Source organism: Rhopalosiphum padi, chromosome 4, assembly GCF_020882245.1.
Source record: "Rhopalosiphum padi isolate XX-2018 chromosome 4, ASM2088224v1, whole genome shotgun sequence".
Classification (NCBI taxonomy): Eukaryota; Metazoa; Arthropoda; class Insecta; order Hemiptera; family Aphididae; genus Rhopalosiphum; species Rhopalosiphum padi.
Genome location: NC_083600.1, coordinates 8789246 through 8807487, shown reverse-complemented (window position 1 = coordinate 8807487; position 18242 = coordinate 8789246). Strand labels below are relative to the sequence as shown.

At 25.6% G+C, this 18242-nt stretch overlaps 1 protein-coding gene across 1 annotated transcript; it reads left to right on the top strand.

Moving 5' to 3' along the window:
* Positions 1 to 7389: 7389 nt before the first annotated feature.
* LOC132929928 (carboxypeptidase E-like) lies at positions 7390 to 14464 on the top strand. The gene is made up of 10 exons (XM_060995570.1): positions 7390 to 7580; positions 7718 to 7962; positions 8032 to 8228; positions 8302 to 8457; positions 8942 to 9108; positions 9202 to 9338; positions 11643 to 11782; positions 13543 to 13669; positions 13773 to 13921; positions 14050 to 14464. The coding sequence occupies exons 1-10, from the start codon at positions 7552 to 7554 to the stop codon at positions 14134 to 14136; spliced, it is 1434 nt and encodes a 477-aa protein (XP_060851553.1). The 5' UTR covers positions 7390 to 7551; the 3' UTR covers positions 14137 to 14464.
* The last annotated feature ends 3778 nt before the right edge of the window (positions 14465 to 18242 follow it).

Here is an 18242-nt window from a genome sequence, read left to right as displayed (position 1 = left end):
TTTAGTATTTACAATTTTGAATAAATTATTAATTTTTAAAAATAATCGAAATTATTTTAAATTAAAACATGCTTATATTTATAATAAATGTAAATATTAAAAATCTATCCGGTCAATTCACTGGAATTCAGAGAGTCGTAATCGTGGAAATATGGAGTATATTTGTTCCTATATTATGTGGGACATAGACAGAAAACAAATGCTGGTGTAGCTGCCTCTTAAATGAGTATGATTCTATGAATTATGATAAAAAATAATGAGGAACCTTGTATTGAATTATTAAATTTTTTTTACAAGGCAAAATTATTATCTACTTTTGGAAAATAAAAATAGAAAATGTCAAAATTCTATAAACAGCTCAAAAAAAGTAAATATTTAAAAAGGATACCATTTGTTAATTTTAGAAAATGTTAATATAAGCTATGGGGATTAGGGATGTCAGCTGATCCACAGTTTTTTCTCAGTAAAATGTATTCCCTCAAAATAACAAATTACTTTATATTATTAATTATTATGTATTTATGTAATCAGTAATCACACATAATAAGACATAACATATAACAGTAATAATCAATCATAAAATAATGATAATTTATAAAATTAAAATAGCTCAAGAATGTTAGAAACTTTATTTCTATAAAAATATTATTAACAATTTATAATTATATTATAATATACGTACCTATATACTTATAGATTATAAAGATATGAAGTCGAGGTATTGAAGTCATGGTCGTTATGGATAGTAATATAGTATAAATTAATATATTATATAATTATGTAGTAAATCTATACGTAAATTATTCAGTCCTCGACTTAGGGAGGGACGAGGGACGCAGGGGGACAGAGCACCCCAATTAATTTTTCAGAAATTTTAGCGTACCCCTACTATTATTTTTAAGGGGAACGCATGGGACGCTTCATAATTTTGCTTTTTTATCAAAATTCGCGCAATACCATCATAATTTGTCTTAAGGATTATTTAAAAACTCTCATCTATATAAATAAATAGTTAAGAATCAATGTTTTTTTTATTTATTTACTTTTATCATCTTTTTGAGTTAGTTATTATTTCTAAGTATAATATAATATATAACAAGTACAGTAATTACTTATGTTTTATATTAACTCATTTTCAAGTATTTACAACGATTCGTTTTGAGTTACAGCAAAATCAAAAAATCGATTTTGTCGAAAAGTGGTTATGCGTAAAAATTCCCGTTTTTCCGTTATTTTTTCAGGGTTTTTCCCGACGCTTTTGAAATCTACTAGAAATTTTTACTTTTGACTCCCCAAAGTACCAACTAGATGAATTTTCCTTTTCAAATCAAAGCATTATTACTACTCCAAAACGTGATGACAGACATAAAAATAAAAAAATTAATCACACATCATTGTAAAATCAATACATTCATCACTCCGTTCAGAATCTAAAATAAATTGTGTTAACCCATGTACAATGTACTCGAATTGTAAGTTTTCAATTAAAGAATTATGATTACTTAAACTTAAATCTTAATTACAGAAAGAGATTATAGATAAATAACGCATTATGAAATAAATTTAGAATTATAAATTTTATAAAATACCAATGATTTCAACACTTTTATTCCTTTTATAAAAAAATATACTACGTATTGTACAATAAACATTTAAACATAAAATAGTATGTTCAATGTTTATTTAATTAAACTTTACTATCAAAGGGTCATATAATCTGTTAGTTATATATATTATATTCTTACGTTTTTATATATAAATACAAATTCACTTTTTAAATATGTTGAAGATTTAAGTAGCCAGATTGGTATAATAAAATACAAAATTAATAGAACTATACCTATTGTGTTATTATTAATTAATATTTTGTAGGCGGAATAAATATCATTAATTAAGTTAATGAATTACATCTTAAAATTAATATAAAAACTATTTTTAACCTTCTTTTTTATTTCCCGATAAATTTATTCTCAAGGATGTCTACGTTTGACTCGTTTGAGACGTCTCTTGTTTGTATGTATTTTTCATAGTAGTAATGTACTCTGCTTAATAAACCTTTTAAGAAATTTCTAAAATGATTTTTTTTTTTAGTGTGATGAACTGTTGAATTTTTAGATTTTTTAAAATCCTGAAAAATAATTAAGAAAGTCAAGTATTTTTTTGAATGGCGTGTTGGGGTGTCATACAACATACTACATACAACAGGCATCTACTATCTACTATCGAAGAATGGGGTAAAGTGGGTAAACTCATATAAATTTAGGTAATCTTCTAAGATAGTGTAAAGAGGACGTCGCAACCGCTTGTGTTGTCACCGTCTTACACACGTACAACATAGACAAAACGCGTTTACGCAGTTTGAGTAGAACTCGCTCAATTTTGGTTCTTATAGAGTAAATATACTTATTATAAAATCAAGAGATGACAATATTTTGGAGGGCAAAAGAATGCTGAGTTTTTTCCGTTATTCCTAATATTTTTCACTATAATCGTTTAGAATTAGCGAAAATTTAAAAATTTAAATTTAAAAAAAAACTCATATTAGAATTGTTCACAAATATATAGTAGCTAATAGGGTTTATAAATGGATCTATAGTCTATAGGCTATAATAGTAAAATGGTTCTATATTATTAAATTTAAATTTTAAATTTATATTTTTATTATTTTTATACACATAAATAATTGTATTATATTTATTATTAATTACAAGTAAAATGTATAACATAAAAATACAAAATATCCATGTTAAACTAAAAATAATTTTACAGCAGTAATTGCAATAATTATATTATGTGGCTGACGGTTGTATATAATAATTTAAGTGTTACATTTCAACATTAGCAAAAATTACTCTGTATAATTCGCAAAAAAAAAAAAAATATAAAAAAGAATAATTCAAGTTGGCGAAATTCGAATTATTGAGAAAATTTATCACGTATCACATATTGAAATGTATGGGTCAGCGTCAAGGCAATCATTCAAGTTATCGAAAATTCGACATATAGAGGTTCCACTGTATAATCTACAGTGGTGGCGTGTATTTTTTTTCTTATAAAACAACTACCTTAAATAATTACCCACCCACCTATTTTTTGACATTTTAAACGATTTCTCAATACTATAACGTAGGGTACCTAATATTTACTTAGGTATAGGTGTGAGGTGTGACTATGGGAGTATACATTATAGAGTAGTCTAGCCATCTAGGTCCTGGAGCTTGAGTCATTGGGATACCCATTCCCGTTTTTGCATGAGGCAGCTGCCTCACAAAATATATATTCACGGTTTACGCCGCCACTGAATTAATCTATACCAGTATACCACAATCACCAAATAGACATGAATATAGTTAGCACCCTTACAGAGATTTGGCCCTATGCACTAGCTAATAGTAGTTATCACGCATCAGTCTATATGACTAAATGCTTCAACTAGGAGCAATGAAGATGTCTCACATTTCAATATTTGTAAAGGAGTCATTTCCTCGAAAAACCACACCATCCTAGTATTCATAATGACAAATCATAATTTTTCTTGTATCCTATTGTTTAAAATTATTCTTTCCTATAAAAAAAAGAAAAGAAAAATTAACTGGATCTATTAAATACAATGATCTATACTGCAGTTTGACGGTTCTAGATTATTTATGGTTTTCTCTTAAGTATTGGGATAATACGAGTTGTTTACAATTATCATAATCTTAACATTTAAATTGTATAGAAATTAATTTATGCATTAATTAATGCAATATTTGAAAATATGTCCAAGTTTAATTCTGAACGCCCTTCTTATAGCATCATCCACTCACGGCCCACTCTTTCGAGAACTTCCGTGGTTATCCACAGTCCACACGATCAAGCAATAATTGTTTATTTTTATCACGATTATAATATTATACCAATTATTACCAGCTATCGTTCTCGTAACCCTGCAATGTTCGTTGTTTGGTGCCGTCGCGGCCGGGTAGGATTCGCAACGTAGTTCCCGGAAACTGTTTTTATATCTTTATATTCTTTATACGTTGTATATTATATATATTATATTTTATATATTTATATATACATTATATAATATATAAATATATACTTTGCTTCTGATAATATACCATCAAGGTCGAATAGGTCGATAGACGATAGCCTAAAACTATCGATACAAATTACAAATACACCAGAAACTTTGCTTCCTGTGAATCGTGGTGTAATTATATCTTGGTACAGTGTTATAATGCAATCACGCCGTATCGACATCTTACGGCGTATTTAATTCCGTGTGAAATTGATATTGTATATATTATACAGAGTGATAACTAAGTCGAAGTAGTTAAACTCTTATCATCTCAACAAATATTAACGTTTTTAAAAATTTTTTCCATATAATTCTATCCCATAAGCGTGCGCACAGGGCGTGCCGAGCGTGCCCAGGCATGCCCTGTGATTTTTCATGTGTCGAAGCGCCCTATGCTTCAATCTACTTAAGTAATTAAATTCATTCAATTTTAGATAATTTTTTTAAAGCGAATTTTAAAAAAAATTGAATAATTTTTTATGTATAATTTAAGATTTTAGCAGGATAAATTTGTTTGTCTTGGTTGATGCTATGGCATGCATGTTAAATACGAATATAACTCAAAATACTACAAAAATGACATTTTCCAAGGTTTCAGAGGAAGATTTATTTACTGAACTGAAACTTTTAAAAAATGATCAAAATATTATGCAACTAAATGGTGCTACTAGTGAATTTGTTTATGAATGGATTCATTGGTTGAACAAAACTGGAAATTCCACAGTATATACTTGTTTTTAAAACTTTAAAAATGTCTACGATCATACCTATAACTATAGTGTGAAGGCGTTTTTTCAAAATTAACCATAGTATAAAAAACAAATTATGCAGTACAATGAGTCATGAACGTTTGGAGCCATTATTACTGCTTTTCACATAACAAGAAATGGTATCGAAGGTAGATTTATATCTAGTATCTTCTCCAATTATGGCGGTGCTTCATATGACTTTAATAGTATATTAATCAATTTTCATGATCTTTCTTCGTTAGACTTAATTTAAAAATCTAATTTCCCCTCTGGGATTAGATTTTTTCTGTACTGCTATTCTTTCTTACAAAGTGCCAACAATATTTTAATAATATTAAAACCGTTCTTAGTGTCATTTTTTTATTATATGTTTTAAAATGTAAATATAATTTGTTTTTTCGCTGTATAAATATAATAGGTTTTTTCATATTAATAGTATTCATGAAATACTCTCAAATAAAATAACTAAATAGGAAATTAACCTATGAGTATGCTGACCTACGGATTTATTTAAATTCTAATTTTTTATACTATTTAAAGAATGTCCAGTACAAGCTTTTTTTGTGGACGATTCTTTTTGATTGTAAATGTTTCAACAGATAATTCTTTAGCACATGTTGATGTAAAATAAAACTCGAAAGAGAAATATCTGTGTTATTCTATTTTATGTTGGTAGTAAGAAATAAGTATAGTTTATGATAAAAATTTGAACGCTGTAATGATTTCATTATACGCAAAATTACGGGTCAAGTCAGTGGCCTGACCTAATACCAACAAGTTATCGGCTTTAGAAATGATACATCAGATGGGGTACATTATAATATATTATAAAAATAAATTGTATTTAAAAAAACTAAAATACTCTGTTTGTGGTTATTTTTCCGAAATGTAGTAGGCAACAGAAACTATAAATATCTATTTTTATCAACATTTTTAATAATAATAATACATAATATATTAATGTGGTATGATATTTTTTGGTAAACCACTCTGTATATAATGTTTAAACATATATATAGTGTAGCTATCGAAACATTTTATAGGAAATCCAAGCCAGACTTGTGCAGATACTAAAATTTCCTCAAGTTTCGAGACCATAGACAATATGATAAACACAGTTTCAAGGTTATTGTCAATTCACGGAGGTACAATAATTTTATAAATATAATGTGTAGTGTATCGTATCACAGGCCTACAAATTATAATATTATAAAATAATATCGAAACATAAAAATTAAATACTTATTAGTAATTACAAAGTATACATTTCTACCTATATCATTGGTAATTCACTGCAGTTTTCTCATAAATATTATATACCTTAAACGCAAAAAAAATTATTTAACTTGTATTATAGGAATAAGTATCTCAACAAGAATTATACATTCTATGTAGCTAGTACAAAGGTAGGTAACAACCTTTATTTGTTAATAATTTATTTTAAAAATCAATTAAAATATAAGCAATGTAAAAACTTTTATGTACTATATGTTTATATGTCTATATATATATATATATATAGATGCTTATACTTTTATTAGTTTTGTATAATTATAATTAGTAATGATTACAATGGTTTTATAAAAGGAAGTAGAAAATTAATGTTTCTATTTCTTGTTTTTATAACCTCGGAATAGTACTAATTGAATTGTAATAGTTTGTAAATATAGTCGTAATATATATATTATATTATTCAAAGCTACTCGTTAAACGTCGGTTTAGTTGTAACGACATTAATTTACCTAATATATATGTCACTAAGTCGAAACAAATATTTCATAATATCAAATAATTGTTGATGTTTTACTATAATGTTCATTGTAAATGTACACACATTAATTTAGGTTTATTGATATGTTTATGTTCCAATAAATGCTGAATTAAAAATCAGTAATTCAATTATAGTACTATAAACTGCTAATCCAGAAACATTCGAAGTGTTATTTTTTTATTTTGAATTAATACTGTATTTGTAATAATTTTTGTCTTATTGTCTAACAATAACTAATGTTGAATACAATATGAATCTATTGTGTATATATTATATATATAGGTATTTCGTATTTGGAATGTAAGTATTTAAATATATACATCATACTATGGTAAGTTTAAAATAATTTAGTATATACATCACTTAAATTCTAAATAGTGGTTTTAGGTGTAGGACGTGTAGGTATATTATATATATCTAAAATTACTAAAATTCAGAGTTGTCTGCTGTAACATTTCACTAAAACAATAACCGTATACATTTAAATATTTCATTAATTTAAAAGTATTAAGAAAGAAGATGGACAATTAATATGGTCATTATATTATGAAAGTTGAAAGAAAGCTGACGAAGCTTTTATGATATTTTTTAAACACATTTGAATTATATATGTAAACGAGGCGAAAATTTTAAACTATGTTAATTATGAACTGTTATGCTTTAACAAAAAAAAAAAAAATTGTGGCCACAGGTCTTGACGTAATAACGTACGCTCCGTGTGAAATCAATATATATTATTATAGAAGCACCAGTGGGTGGGACGGACTTGCTTTATACACGTTTTGAGCATGCTCAGACCGAGAGCTTGCATTGCCATTCTGTTATAGCCAGCTGGACGTTATACTACTATTCTATAAGTTATCCGCAGTTACTCGCCATTCCAGAAAACAGTTAAATAAAATCATAATAATTCAATAAGTACGCCAAAGAAATTAAATGTTGCAATGTCTTATTGACAAACCATAATGATCAATACACGAATCCAAATGTTTGGGTAAGAATAAATTATAGTTATTATTTTATTCATATTGTATTATTATGTGACGTTCACCTTTTTCGCAGACTTAAAGTTAATACTTAAAATGAACAATAATAATATTATTGTAGCTATATTTATTTAATATTATACAGGTCACCTGCAACGCCGGTGTGGGCTTTATTGTGGTTAGTCGCTTTTGCGATCAATGTAAATTCGTCTGAACGAAAAGAATTTCAGTTCAAACACCACAATAATGAAGAAATGTACGATGCCATTTTGCAAGTGCGCGACAAATGCCCAAGTATCACTAGTCTGTACAGGCTATCGGAAGATTCTGTAGAAGGCCGTCCACTTTTAGTTCTCGTATTTTCAGTCCACCCAATTGAGCATAAACCAAGTACATTTTTTATTAATTTTACCATTATATATATTATATTCAATATCACGCGTTAATGTTAATTTTTAGTGGATCCAGAGTTCAAATATATAGCTAACATGCACGGTAACGAAGTACTCGGAAGGGAGCTATTATTGAAATTAGCGGATTACTTTTGTGAAGAATATAAAGCCGGAAACGAGGAAATTATAAAATTAATTACCAAAACTAGGATTCATCTAATGCCGTCAATGAATCCTGATGGTTGGCAAAGATCAACAGATGATGTATAATATGATCTGTTTATTAGTTAAATTGCATAATAATGATGTAAATAAATTTAATGTATTATAAATTTAGGGAGGCAGCAACTATTTAATAGGCAGAGACAACGCCGAAGGTGTGGATTTAAATAGAAATTTCCCAGATTTAGACAGAATTATATTTGATAATGAAGCATATTACAAAGATATTAACAATCATTTGATGCAAATGGTGGATCATTTGTCACAACCGGTAATTCCTACATTTTTGAATATATTTTTATTTCAGTTTTTTTTTATTTACGTTCGTTAAAAAAAATCTATTTTTATTATAAATAGTTATAATAAAATATATTAAAATATATTTATAATACATTTCTAATATTTTGTTTTATTTCCTTTAATCATAAGACATTTTATTTACGAGTATTTAATGAAAAAAACAGAATAAATTTAACTTTATAGTTTTATGGGTATCTGTATAAATTACATGTAAACATTTTTTATTGACGATAATTAAATTATTTGTTTTGTATACCTACCTATTTTCATTACAGTGCAAATATCAATGTGCAATAATTAGTTGTTTGTTCAAAAATTAATTATCTAGTTCTTTTTTAATTAAGGCAGTGTAATAATTAGTAAACGTAAAAAGTAGAACATTAAAATATTTTTAAGGTGTCAGGTGTTATGGTTTAATCATTATAATATATTTGTATACTTGGGCCCGCATATAGGTGCAACCAGAGACCAAGGCTGTAATGCAAATGATTATGTCTATACCGTTCGTGGCTTCGGCTAATCTTCATGGAGGCGATTTAGTTGCCAATTATCCATACGATGCCAGTAGATACGGCAATGTGCAGGGCGAATATGCTACAAGTCCCGACGACGATACTTTTAAGTAATGTTTTGTCACAAATATAATTAATAAATGTAAAACTAATATTAACTATTATTGTAAGTTGACATTAATAAGATTTTTACATATATTTAGATGGTTAGCTTTATCCTATGCAAATTATCATGCAGATATGGCCAATCCAAATAGAATGCCGTGTAGAGGGGGTGATACAAATTTTGGAAAAGAAGGTGGTATCACTAATGGTGCTAAATGGTATAGTGTTAGAGGAGGTAAGATTTGTAATAAATAGTCGTTTATGTAAATAATCGTAAGTAATAAGTATTGAATAGTTTGATAAATTCAAATAAATACAATAAATTAAAAATTGAAAATTTGAAAACGATTTCAATGAAGACTAATATATTTTGGACAATTTATACTTACGCACAAGTATATTTAGTTAGAGTACATATAATATTATATATGAGTGTGTGATTTACCAAGCATGCCCCCCTAATTTTCGTTATTAATTCATTAATTAAATTCTGATTTTTGAAATTTTGAAATTATTGAGAACTTTTTGTACTACTCAAGGAAAGTCGGATGATACAAACTTCCATTTTTTAAATGAGAACCCCTTTTTTAATGCAAATGAAGTAGATATAGTTTATATGGATCTTATTCAGAATTCAAACAAATAGTGTTTCAGTTATTAAAATGTTTATAAGATAATAATAGTACTTTTACTAAAAATAGTTTTAAAAAATGGAATATAGGTAGGTACCATTTAATATATTTCTTATTACTTCGGTCATTTTTGTAAATGTTGAATATTGATAAATTAATATAATATTAATTACTAAAATTTTCAAAAATCATAGCCCCTCCCACATACCTTCAAACCAATTATCATGAACCTATTATCTTTAGTGCACTAAGCTAAATACATCAAAAACTACGTTTAATGTTTCAATATTTTCAAAAACATTATATTTTCATTTAAGTAATATAAGGGTTTATCTCCAAAGGACACTCTTAAGTAAAACAAAAAATTTCAAGAGTTTGAAAATACGGTATAAGTATATATAAAATTTCACAAATCAGATTTTCAATAGCTGATATATATTATAGAAAAAGAAAAAGGGTGTGAGCATGCTTGATAAATCACTCAGTATAACAGAGAGGTTATTAATTTAACATTTTATTGAAACACTTATTAATTTCAAAACTATAAACATTTTTGAAAACTTTTATTTACATTATTATTGAAATTTATGAAAATCTCAGTAGCGTATAATCATTTAGTTCAGGTACCTTAGGTACCTATACTGTATATAATATATATATATATATGGTGATGTATATATATATAATAAGTATAAGCGGAATGAAACCTAGCAATTAATAGATAAGTCACTGTAATGTACTCATACTTTTTCAATTTGAACTCAATGATAAATTATTGTTTTTTCCCAGTTACTTCCATATCTCCTAAGTACAAACTAGATTTATTTTGCTACTATAAAAACAGCCTTTGTTGAAAATTGAAGCATTATTCAAAAGAAGATACATACCTAGATAAAAGATATAAAAATAAATAATAAAAACACAGATTAATGCAAAATCAATGTATTTATCCGCGGTGTTCAGAATATAAAAATTTTTTTTCATGTGTTTTATTTTGTGTTGAATTTAAGCTATGAAAAATACATTTCCAAATACTTTTTGAATGGCGTTTTTAAAAATAAATCACTGTATAACATTATATACCAGTATTATTTTTATCATAATCTCATGTTAAGTACCTATATAAGAATTATGGGTTTATGGCTGTTAAGACTTAAAATGTTAAATAAAAACACAAAATAACATTCTTACAAATTGTTGACATTTATACCATGCGTACTTTAATCGCTTAAGCTTTTTTAATACTGTTAAATACAAAATAAAAATTTTATTTTTAAAAATTCAATTGTAAATGGTTTTTTTCAGAAATATTTGTTATATCAGGTGTTTAAACGTAAATGGTAAATAAATATGTCTATTTTCATTGATATATTGAGATTGACGTATAGTTGTTCAAATAATCAGTTTTTTTCGAATCAATAATGTTATACATTTCATTTAACCTTATCTCGGTTTTGTCTAATATAATGAATAATTATAGTCATTCTTCATTATTAAGGGAGGATAATAAAAATAATAATTTTGAAGTAGGTAGATAAATGTTAAATAGCTTATATATATTTTTTGGTTTACCATATATTTGCTACCAGAAGAAATTATAAGATAAAAAAATATATATTTGCAAATTGAATAGCTATTTATTCACCCGATAGATTATACTTCTCTAAATTATTATGTTTTTGTATCATATATTTTACCCAATTTAAATTTCAACTCATCTCTTTTGGCTAGAAAACCAAATTATGAATAAATTTCAAGATCAACGAACGGAGCTAAAGTTTACCACAGTTATTCTTAATGAAAATATTTGTGTATATAATATGTGCGCAAACAAATTTAATTTTTATGAATTTGTGCAAACTAGGTTAGCTTGAATCATAAATCTAATATTTAAAATTTTATTTTAGGAATGCAAGACTTTAACTACTTGTCTTCCAATGATTTTGAAATTACCTTAGAGTTGGGGTGTGACAAATATACAAAAGAAAGCGAACTAGAAAAAGAATGGAACAGAAACAAAAATGCACTTATCAACTTGATTTGGCAGGTATATTAATAAAATTATAATACTTATATACAAATTCTAAGGGAAATATTTAGTAGAATAAACGGTTTACAATTTCTCCCCCTCCCTATACACAAGCACTTAATGAAATATTTTCTTATATACGTCCTCGTAATATACATAAATACAAGATGACCCACCGAGCATAGTTCAATCCCATTTTTCCTTAAAAATGGATTTATCTAAATTCTAATTTTATAATTTTTAAGTATACTTATAAGCATATTTTCAAATAACTACATAGATTTTTTACATCGTTTAAGGTCCGTTGGGTGGTACAAACTTATTTTATATTTTGATATACCTAAATCAATCAAATTCAAACAAGTAATTTCTGAATTACTAAAACCTGTTTACCAAGAATAATAATAATAATAATCTTTAAAAATAATTTTACAAAATTATAAAATATCTAATTAAGCATTTATTTTATTCGGACAATTTGTATATATAAAAAAAAAATGATGATAGATTTATTTTAATTACTATAAATTTAAAATCATGTAATAGCCTCCATATCTTTCAAACCTATTAAATATAAAAGTATCGTTATTTAAAAAAAATTTGGATTCATCGAATTTTTCAAGAAAATCATTATCTATCTACATTATAAATTATATTATAAAAAGTTGGTACCTTTTCGAAAAAATTAAGTTTCTAATTTAATAAAATGTATATACAATTCAAGGTTATAATGATATAATAGTCCTCAATTATTTAAAAAAAAATACTAAATAGTTAAATAGACGTAGTATTGGATCTAACATTTAATATATAATTAGACAAATTTCGATTTAAATATACTTACATCAAGTTTTATAAAAAGGTAATTTGATTAACAATTTATATTAAAAAAAAAGAAGTTGATGATAATCTTTCATAATGGTAAAAATAATCTAAACATTTAAAAATATTATTCTTATGTAAACTAAAAAAAATCCAAAAATCAGAATTTGAATAAATTAATTATCAAAGGAAAAATTAGGGGTAAATATATGGTTGGTGAATCGCTTATTTATATATAAATGTATATGTTATTTCAAATTTAATGTATGCATTTCTTGCTAAGATAATACAGTACCTGAAGTACCTATATGATCCTATTTTGAATATACGTCAGAATAATGATAAAGTTTGTCTATAGTTAAAATTGTAGCAAATCTACATTTCTAACCAGTTTACGAATACAATATAATTTGGATAACGATATATATAATATACTATGTAAGTATACATGTAACACATACCTATATCTTATAGGTCAGGGATGATGTATGCAGAAAAAAGTTTTTTTGGGGGGGAGGGGGGCCCACGGTGTTTTTGAAAATCGATTATTGAAAAGTTAGGTGTACTTAAAATACTTTTTTTAAATATAAACATTGATATAATAAAATTAACATTAAAATTCAATAAGTAAATAACCATAAAAAAAAACCCAAATATTTCGGGGGGTGTTTGAATATCCAGCAAAACACCCCCATATTATAGGTACAATAGTTATACTTTTATAATTTAAGTTTATATTTATTGGTATATTTTTAAAATATAATTGTTATCATTTTAATTTTCATGATATTATTAATAATGATTAACATAAAATAATATTAAGTTAGATACCATATTTTCAAATAAGTTCTTAATAATAAAAATATATTAGAATATTTTTTTAGTTTAAAATTTTTTTATATATTTTATTTTTTTTTTTATAATTTTTGAAAATTGTGTTGTTTAAAATGTTTTAGTCACACATAGGAATCAAAGGGATAATTAAAGACGCAGTCACGTTAAAACCAATAGTAAATGCATTTATCAAAGTGGTAAATGTTACAAATGGCATACTATCACCAATCTTACACGATGTAACTTCCGGTAAATTATGTATAATTATGATAGTCTGATAATTTGATATTGAATAATAACATTTTTGTGATGTATAACAAAATTGTATTCGATGTTTTTTGAAAAATTTTAGTTCAAGACGGAGACTATTACAGACTGCTCACCAATGGTGATTATCACGTCACAGCTTCCATGGATGGATATTTATCTTCAACTAAATTGATTACTGTCGAAAACAAACCCCATAACGAAGCAAAAATATTGAACTTTACGTTGCAGCCGGTAAGTTTCGAAAACGCTTGTTTTTATATAAAACTATATTATCGAATAAATTAAATCGAATCTTAATATTTACTCCAGTTAATTGTTTTAATTAGATAATAAAATGTAATCATAATTTTTGTTTTCAGATAATTTTACCCAGTAATTATAGCAAAAAAAGAAAGCGATTGGCTTATTCTAATCCAATTACTGCTGATAAATCACAGATGTCTTAGTTCCAATTAATATAATTTCAACATTAGTGCCTATACATCTAATTTGGCATTATACAAAATATAATACAATTCATCGATAAAAAACACTACAGCAAAAACTAAAATATGTCAACACTAGTACAACTTTATTATATTTGTCTATAGAACTAGAAGTAAAGATGCATAATGTAGAACCATTAAATTTAATTAAATTGCAATTATATTGTATAACTATAATTCCGGGAATTTTTACTTCAACCGTTGAATTTTATTTATGTTGTTTAAATGTAAAATGTTCGTGAAAAAATTTCATGCAAATATAAATAGATCAAATTAAGATAAGTTTAAATTACAATACATTATTCTTATCTAATCTTAGATTTTGGTGCATATAATAATTATTTATTATTCATCTAATTAACTCGGTTTAAATAGAAATAATAAAAATTCTAATTAAATGGAATAGTATACACATTACATGTTGCTAGTGAGCAGTGCTCAGAGTAAAACTACATGGCAATGTAATATATTTTATATAAATACAATAAACACAGCATACTGTGTGTTGAATGGTGATTCATTGGTTCATTGAAACAATTTGTATGGAAAAATTGTAAATATTGGCTACGTCAGCTACTGTTTAAATTAAGGTTTAGGGTTCTTTACAAACTGATAAAGTGATAATATCTACCTATTTATATTATACCGACTTCAGTGCAGGATATCAATTAAATCAATCCTTAAATTGATAAGAATGGTAGACACGACCACTATCCATATTTTAATTCTTCATTAATATTTTACTGAATTTTTAATTTTATTAATTTATTTATTATTTATTATATAAATTACAAGTTATATATACTGTTAAATTTGTAAATATATAATATTATATACATATATTAAGTATTTATATAATATACTTAAAATATCTATATCTTGATTTAAAAATATGATAAATATTTAGGATAGTGCATTATTGTATTACACAGCGAATTTAGAATATAATTAGCATGTATAATATATATGATTATATTATGATTCAAAATAATGATGTATATGATATAGATAATGATTAATGGCCACTAATATGAGCCATTTACACTTTTATAGTATACAATTTTCAATGCTATATAATGGACATTTTTAAAGTAATTATACAAATCTTTTTTTCCATTTTTTAATAGATCTATGATATTATATAGCAGGGGTGGCGAACCTACGGCACGCATGCCAAAGGTGCCAAAGGTTGATCAAATTCCAATGGAACATGAAAAATTGAAATTATTAAAAATTATGCTTTTTATAATAAAGTTTTGATTATAACTGTTATAAGAAATTCAAAAAAACAAATTATATACATTTAAAAAATTATAATGACAACAAAAAGGTATGCTTACCTAATAAAATAATATATATAATAAATCTTCAGTAACTTTATTTTTATCCTTGGATAATGTAATTTCCTTTGGGCACGTTAAAAATTTTCAAAACTTTGATTGGACAAATTTGGCACTTGACCCTCCAAAAAAGGTTCGAAACCTCTGTTATATAACTTGGACTATCGCTTCTATATCTCTATTAACTATAGGTATAGGTATTCATTTATAAAACTAAACTACCATGGTAGTTTCATCATGGAAAAAGAGCATTTGATTATAGTACTAGTTATTACTAAGGGTTACCGTTTACCACAAAAAAAAATTAATTATTTTAGATATTTATTGAGAACCCCTGAACTTAAATTGGCTAAATTCATTAGAAGTTTTCAGAGTTTAAAAATAATTGTTTTATTATGAATATAGTAGACACCACTACTGGTTTAGCTTCGAAATAATACATTAAATTAAATGGATAGTATGTATAAATGGTATAATAATACTAATAATAGTATATAATATAAATTATAAATATTAATGATTACAGTATCACAATAAATTATAAAAAATAAAATTTTATAAAAAGTATAAAAATTAAAACACATTTTAATACATTCTATACTTAATATACTTACGAAAAAGTTTTTAACAAACTCACTTTATCAGGTATCTAACTTCATTAAAAACAAAGAACTATTCATTGAATAAATAAACATTTGAAGACTATGGCATTATTTAGCAAACAATTTATAAAATTGTTTTGAAAATATTCTTGTCTTTAATTTAGGTAGGTAATATAAGTGATGAGTGTATTTCTGGTAAGATCTGATTTCATACAAAACTAAACAGCAGTTCTGCGTAGGTAGTAGGCATAATATACTTCTCCTATAATGTCTATTGGGTATAAATATAGATGGTATATGCGAGAAATCATAAATAAACAATTTCTTTGTTTTTTAAAGTTTAAACTTCAAAGTACATACAATTATGTACATTTCCAATCATGCATACCTACTATCGTTTATTAAATATTATATACGCCACCAGCGTGGCCACTCAAATACCAATAATTAATTATTGCATAATTTTAGCTTCTGAGCTGTACGATGAATGTAATGATTTTAAAATGAGGTTTATTTTTTATTTTTCGTCTGTTATCACTTATCACCTTTTAAAACAGTTAATTTATTCAACAAAATATCGGAAAGACGCTCTGCTAGGTGTCGACTAACGATGTACCTACGACTTACTTTGTGACTTGTCATTTTAGTTTATAATAGATGTATTAATTAAATTTTAAAAATAATTTACAATTTTGACCTTTTTTTGTCTATATTTGATATTCAAACCCATTGTTTTAATGCTATAAGAAAAGTTGTCATTCTTTAAAATGTTAAACTTTTTTTAATATTTAAATTTTATGTACATAATTATTAATTATATTACTCAAAAATAGCTGAATTACACTCCTTCGAGTTTATTCATTTTTGAATTACCTATACAGGCTATCGCTATACAACAATAAAAGAAAATTGATTTTGTCAATGAATGATTTGGTGTAAAATTCCCATTATCAATAGAATTAGTTTTGTGTTTCCCAATCATATTGTAAATTAATGGAAAATTTCTTCGAATTTGCAAATTGGAGCACTATAAATGTTATGCAGTTTATATTATTGTAAGGAGTGGTGGATCTAGGATTTTTTCATGGTGGGTGGTTAGGTTAAGATCTCGTATTCTGTATACTCCATCCTGAAGAAGGAAAGGCCTTTTTTTAGTTTACAAAATTAGTATGCTTTAGTGTTTAATATTCAAATTTTCAAAAGGATAAACATTTTCAATATGAGTATAGCAGCTTTAAAAACAAATCTAAAAAAAAAGGGTGGGCAAGTGGGTATCGCTCTGCCGTATAGTAGAGGTGGAGAATAGGTCACTACTGACAGGTTCATTGTATACGAAAAACAATTCTGGACGGAGATGATTTGTCAGTGTAGGATATATTAGTAAAAAAATAAATTTCATGCGCTCATACAATGTTTTCTATATTGTCACTGGAATTTTTTTACAGTTATTTGAAGAAAATGTTATGAAGAATTTTGTGTTGGGTTTTTAACTTTAAATATAAATCACAAAAATATTATGAATTTTCAATATCAAAATTACTTGTAAATGTTCATGATTTTGACATATTTCGTAAACATTCGAACTTTAAATGCTTATAAACAAAAATTGTGACTAACGATTTTTGATTATTTTTTACTACGATAAGTACAACTATTATAATAAACCTTCTATTAAATTTTAAAGATTTTTTGGAATAGCAAATTTTTTTATCGGTATATGAAAAACTAAATAAATGGCTTTAAAAAAGTCATAATATTTTGTAAATTTAATCGTAAATAGAAAACGCTAACATAAACATTTGGTGAAAATTTCAAGTATTTACAATTATTCGTTTTTGAGTTACAGCAAAATAAAAAAATCGATTTTGTCGAAAACTGATTTTGCGTAAAACTTTCCGTTTTTTCGTCACTTTTTTAGGGTTTTTCCTGACGCTTTTGAAAACTACTGGAAATTTTTTACTTTGGATCTCCCAAACTTCCAACTAGATTCATTTTCCTTTTCAAAGAGGGGCTGAAGTCCAAAATCAAAGCACTATTAATATACTACAAAATGTGATGACAGATAAAAAATAAAATAAAAACAAAAGTACATCACTCCGTTCAAAATGTAATAAACATTTTTTTA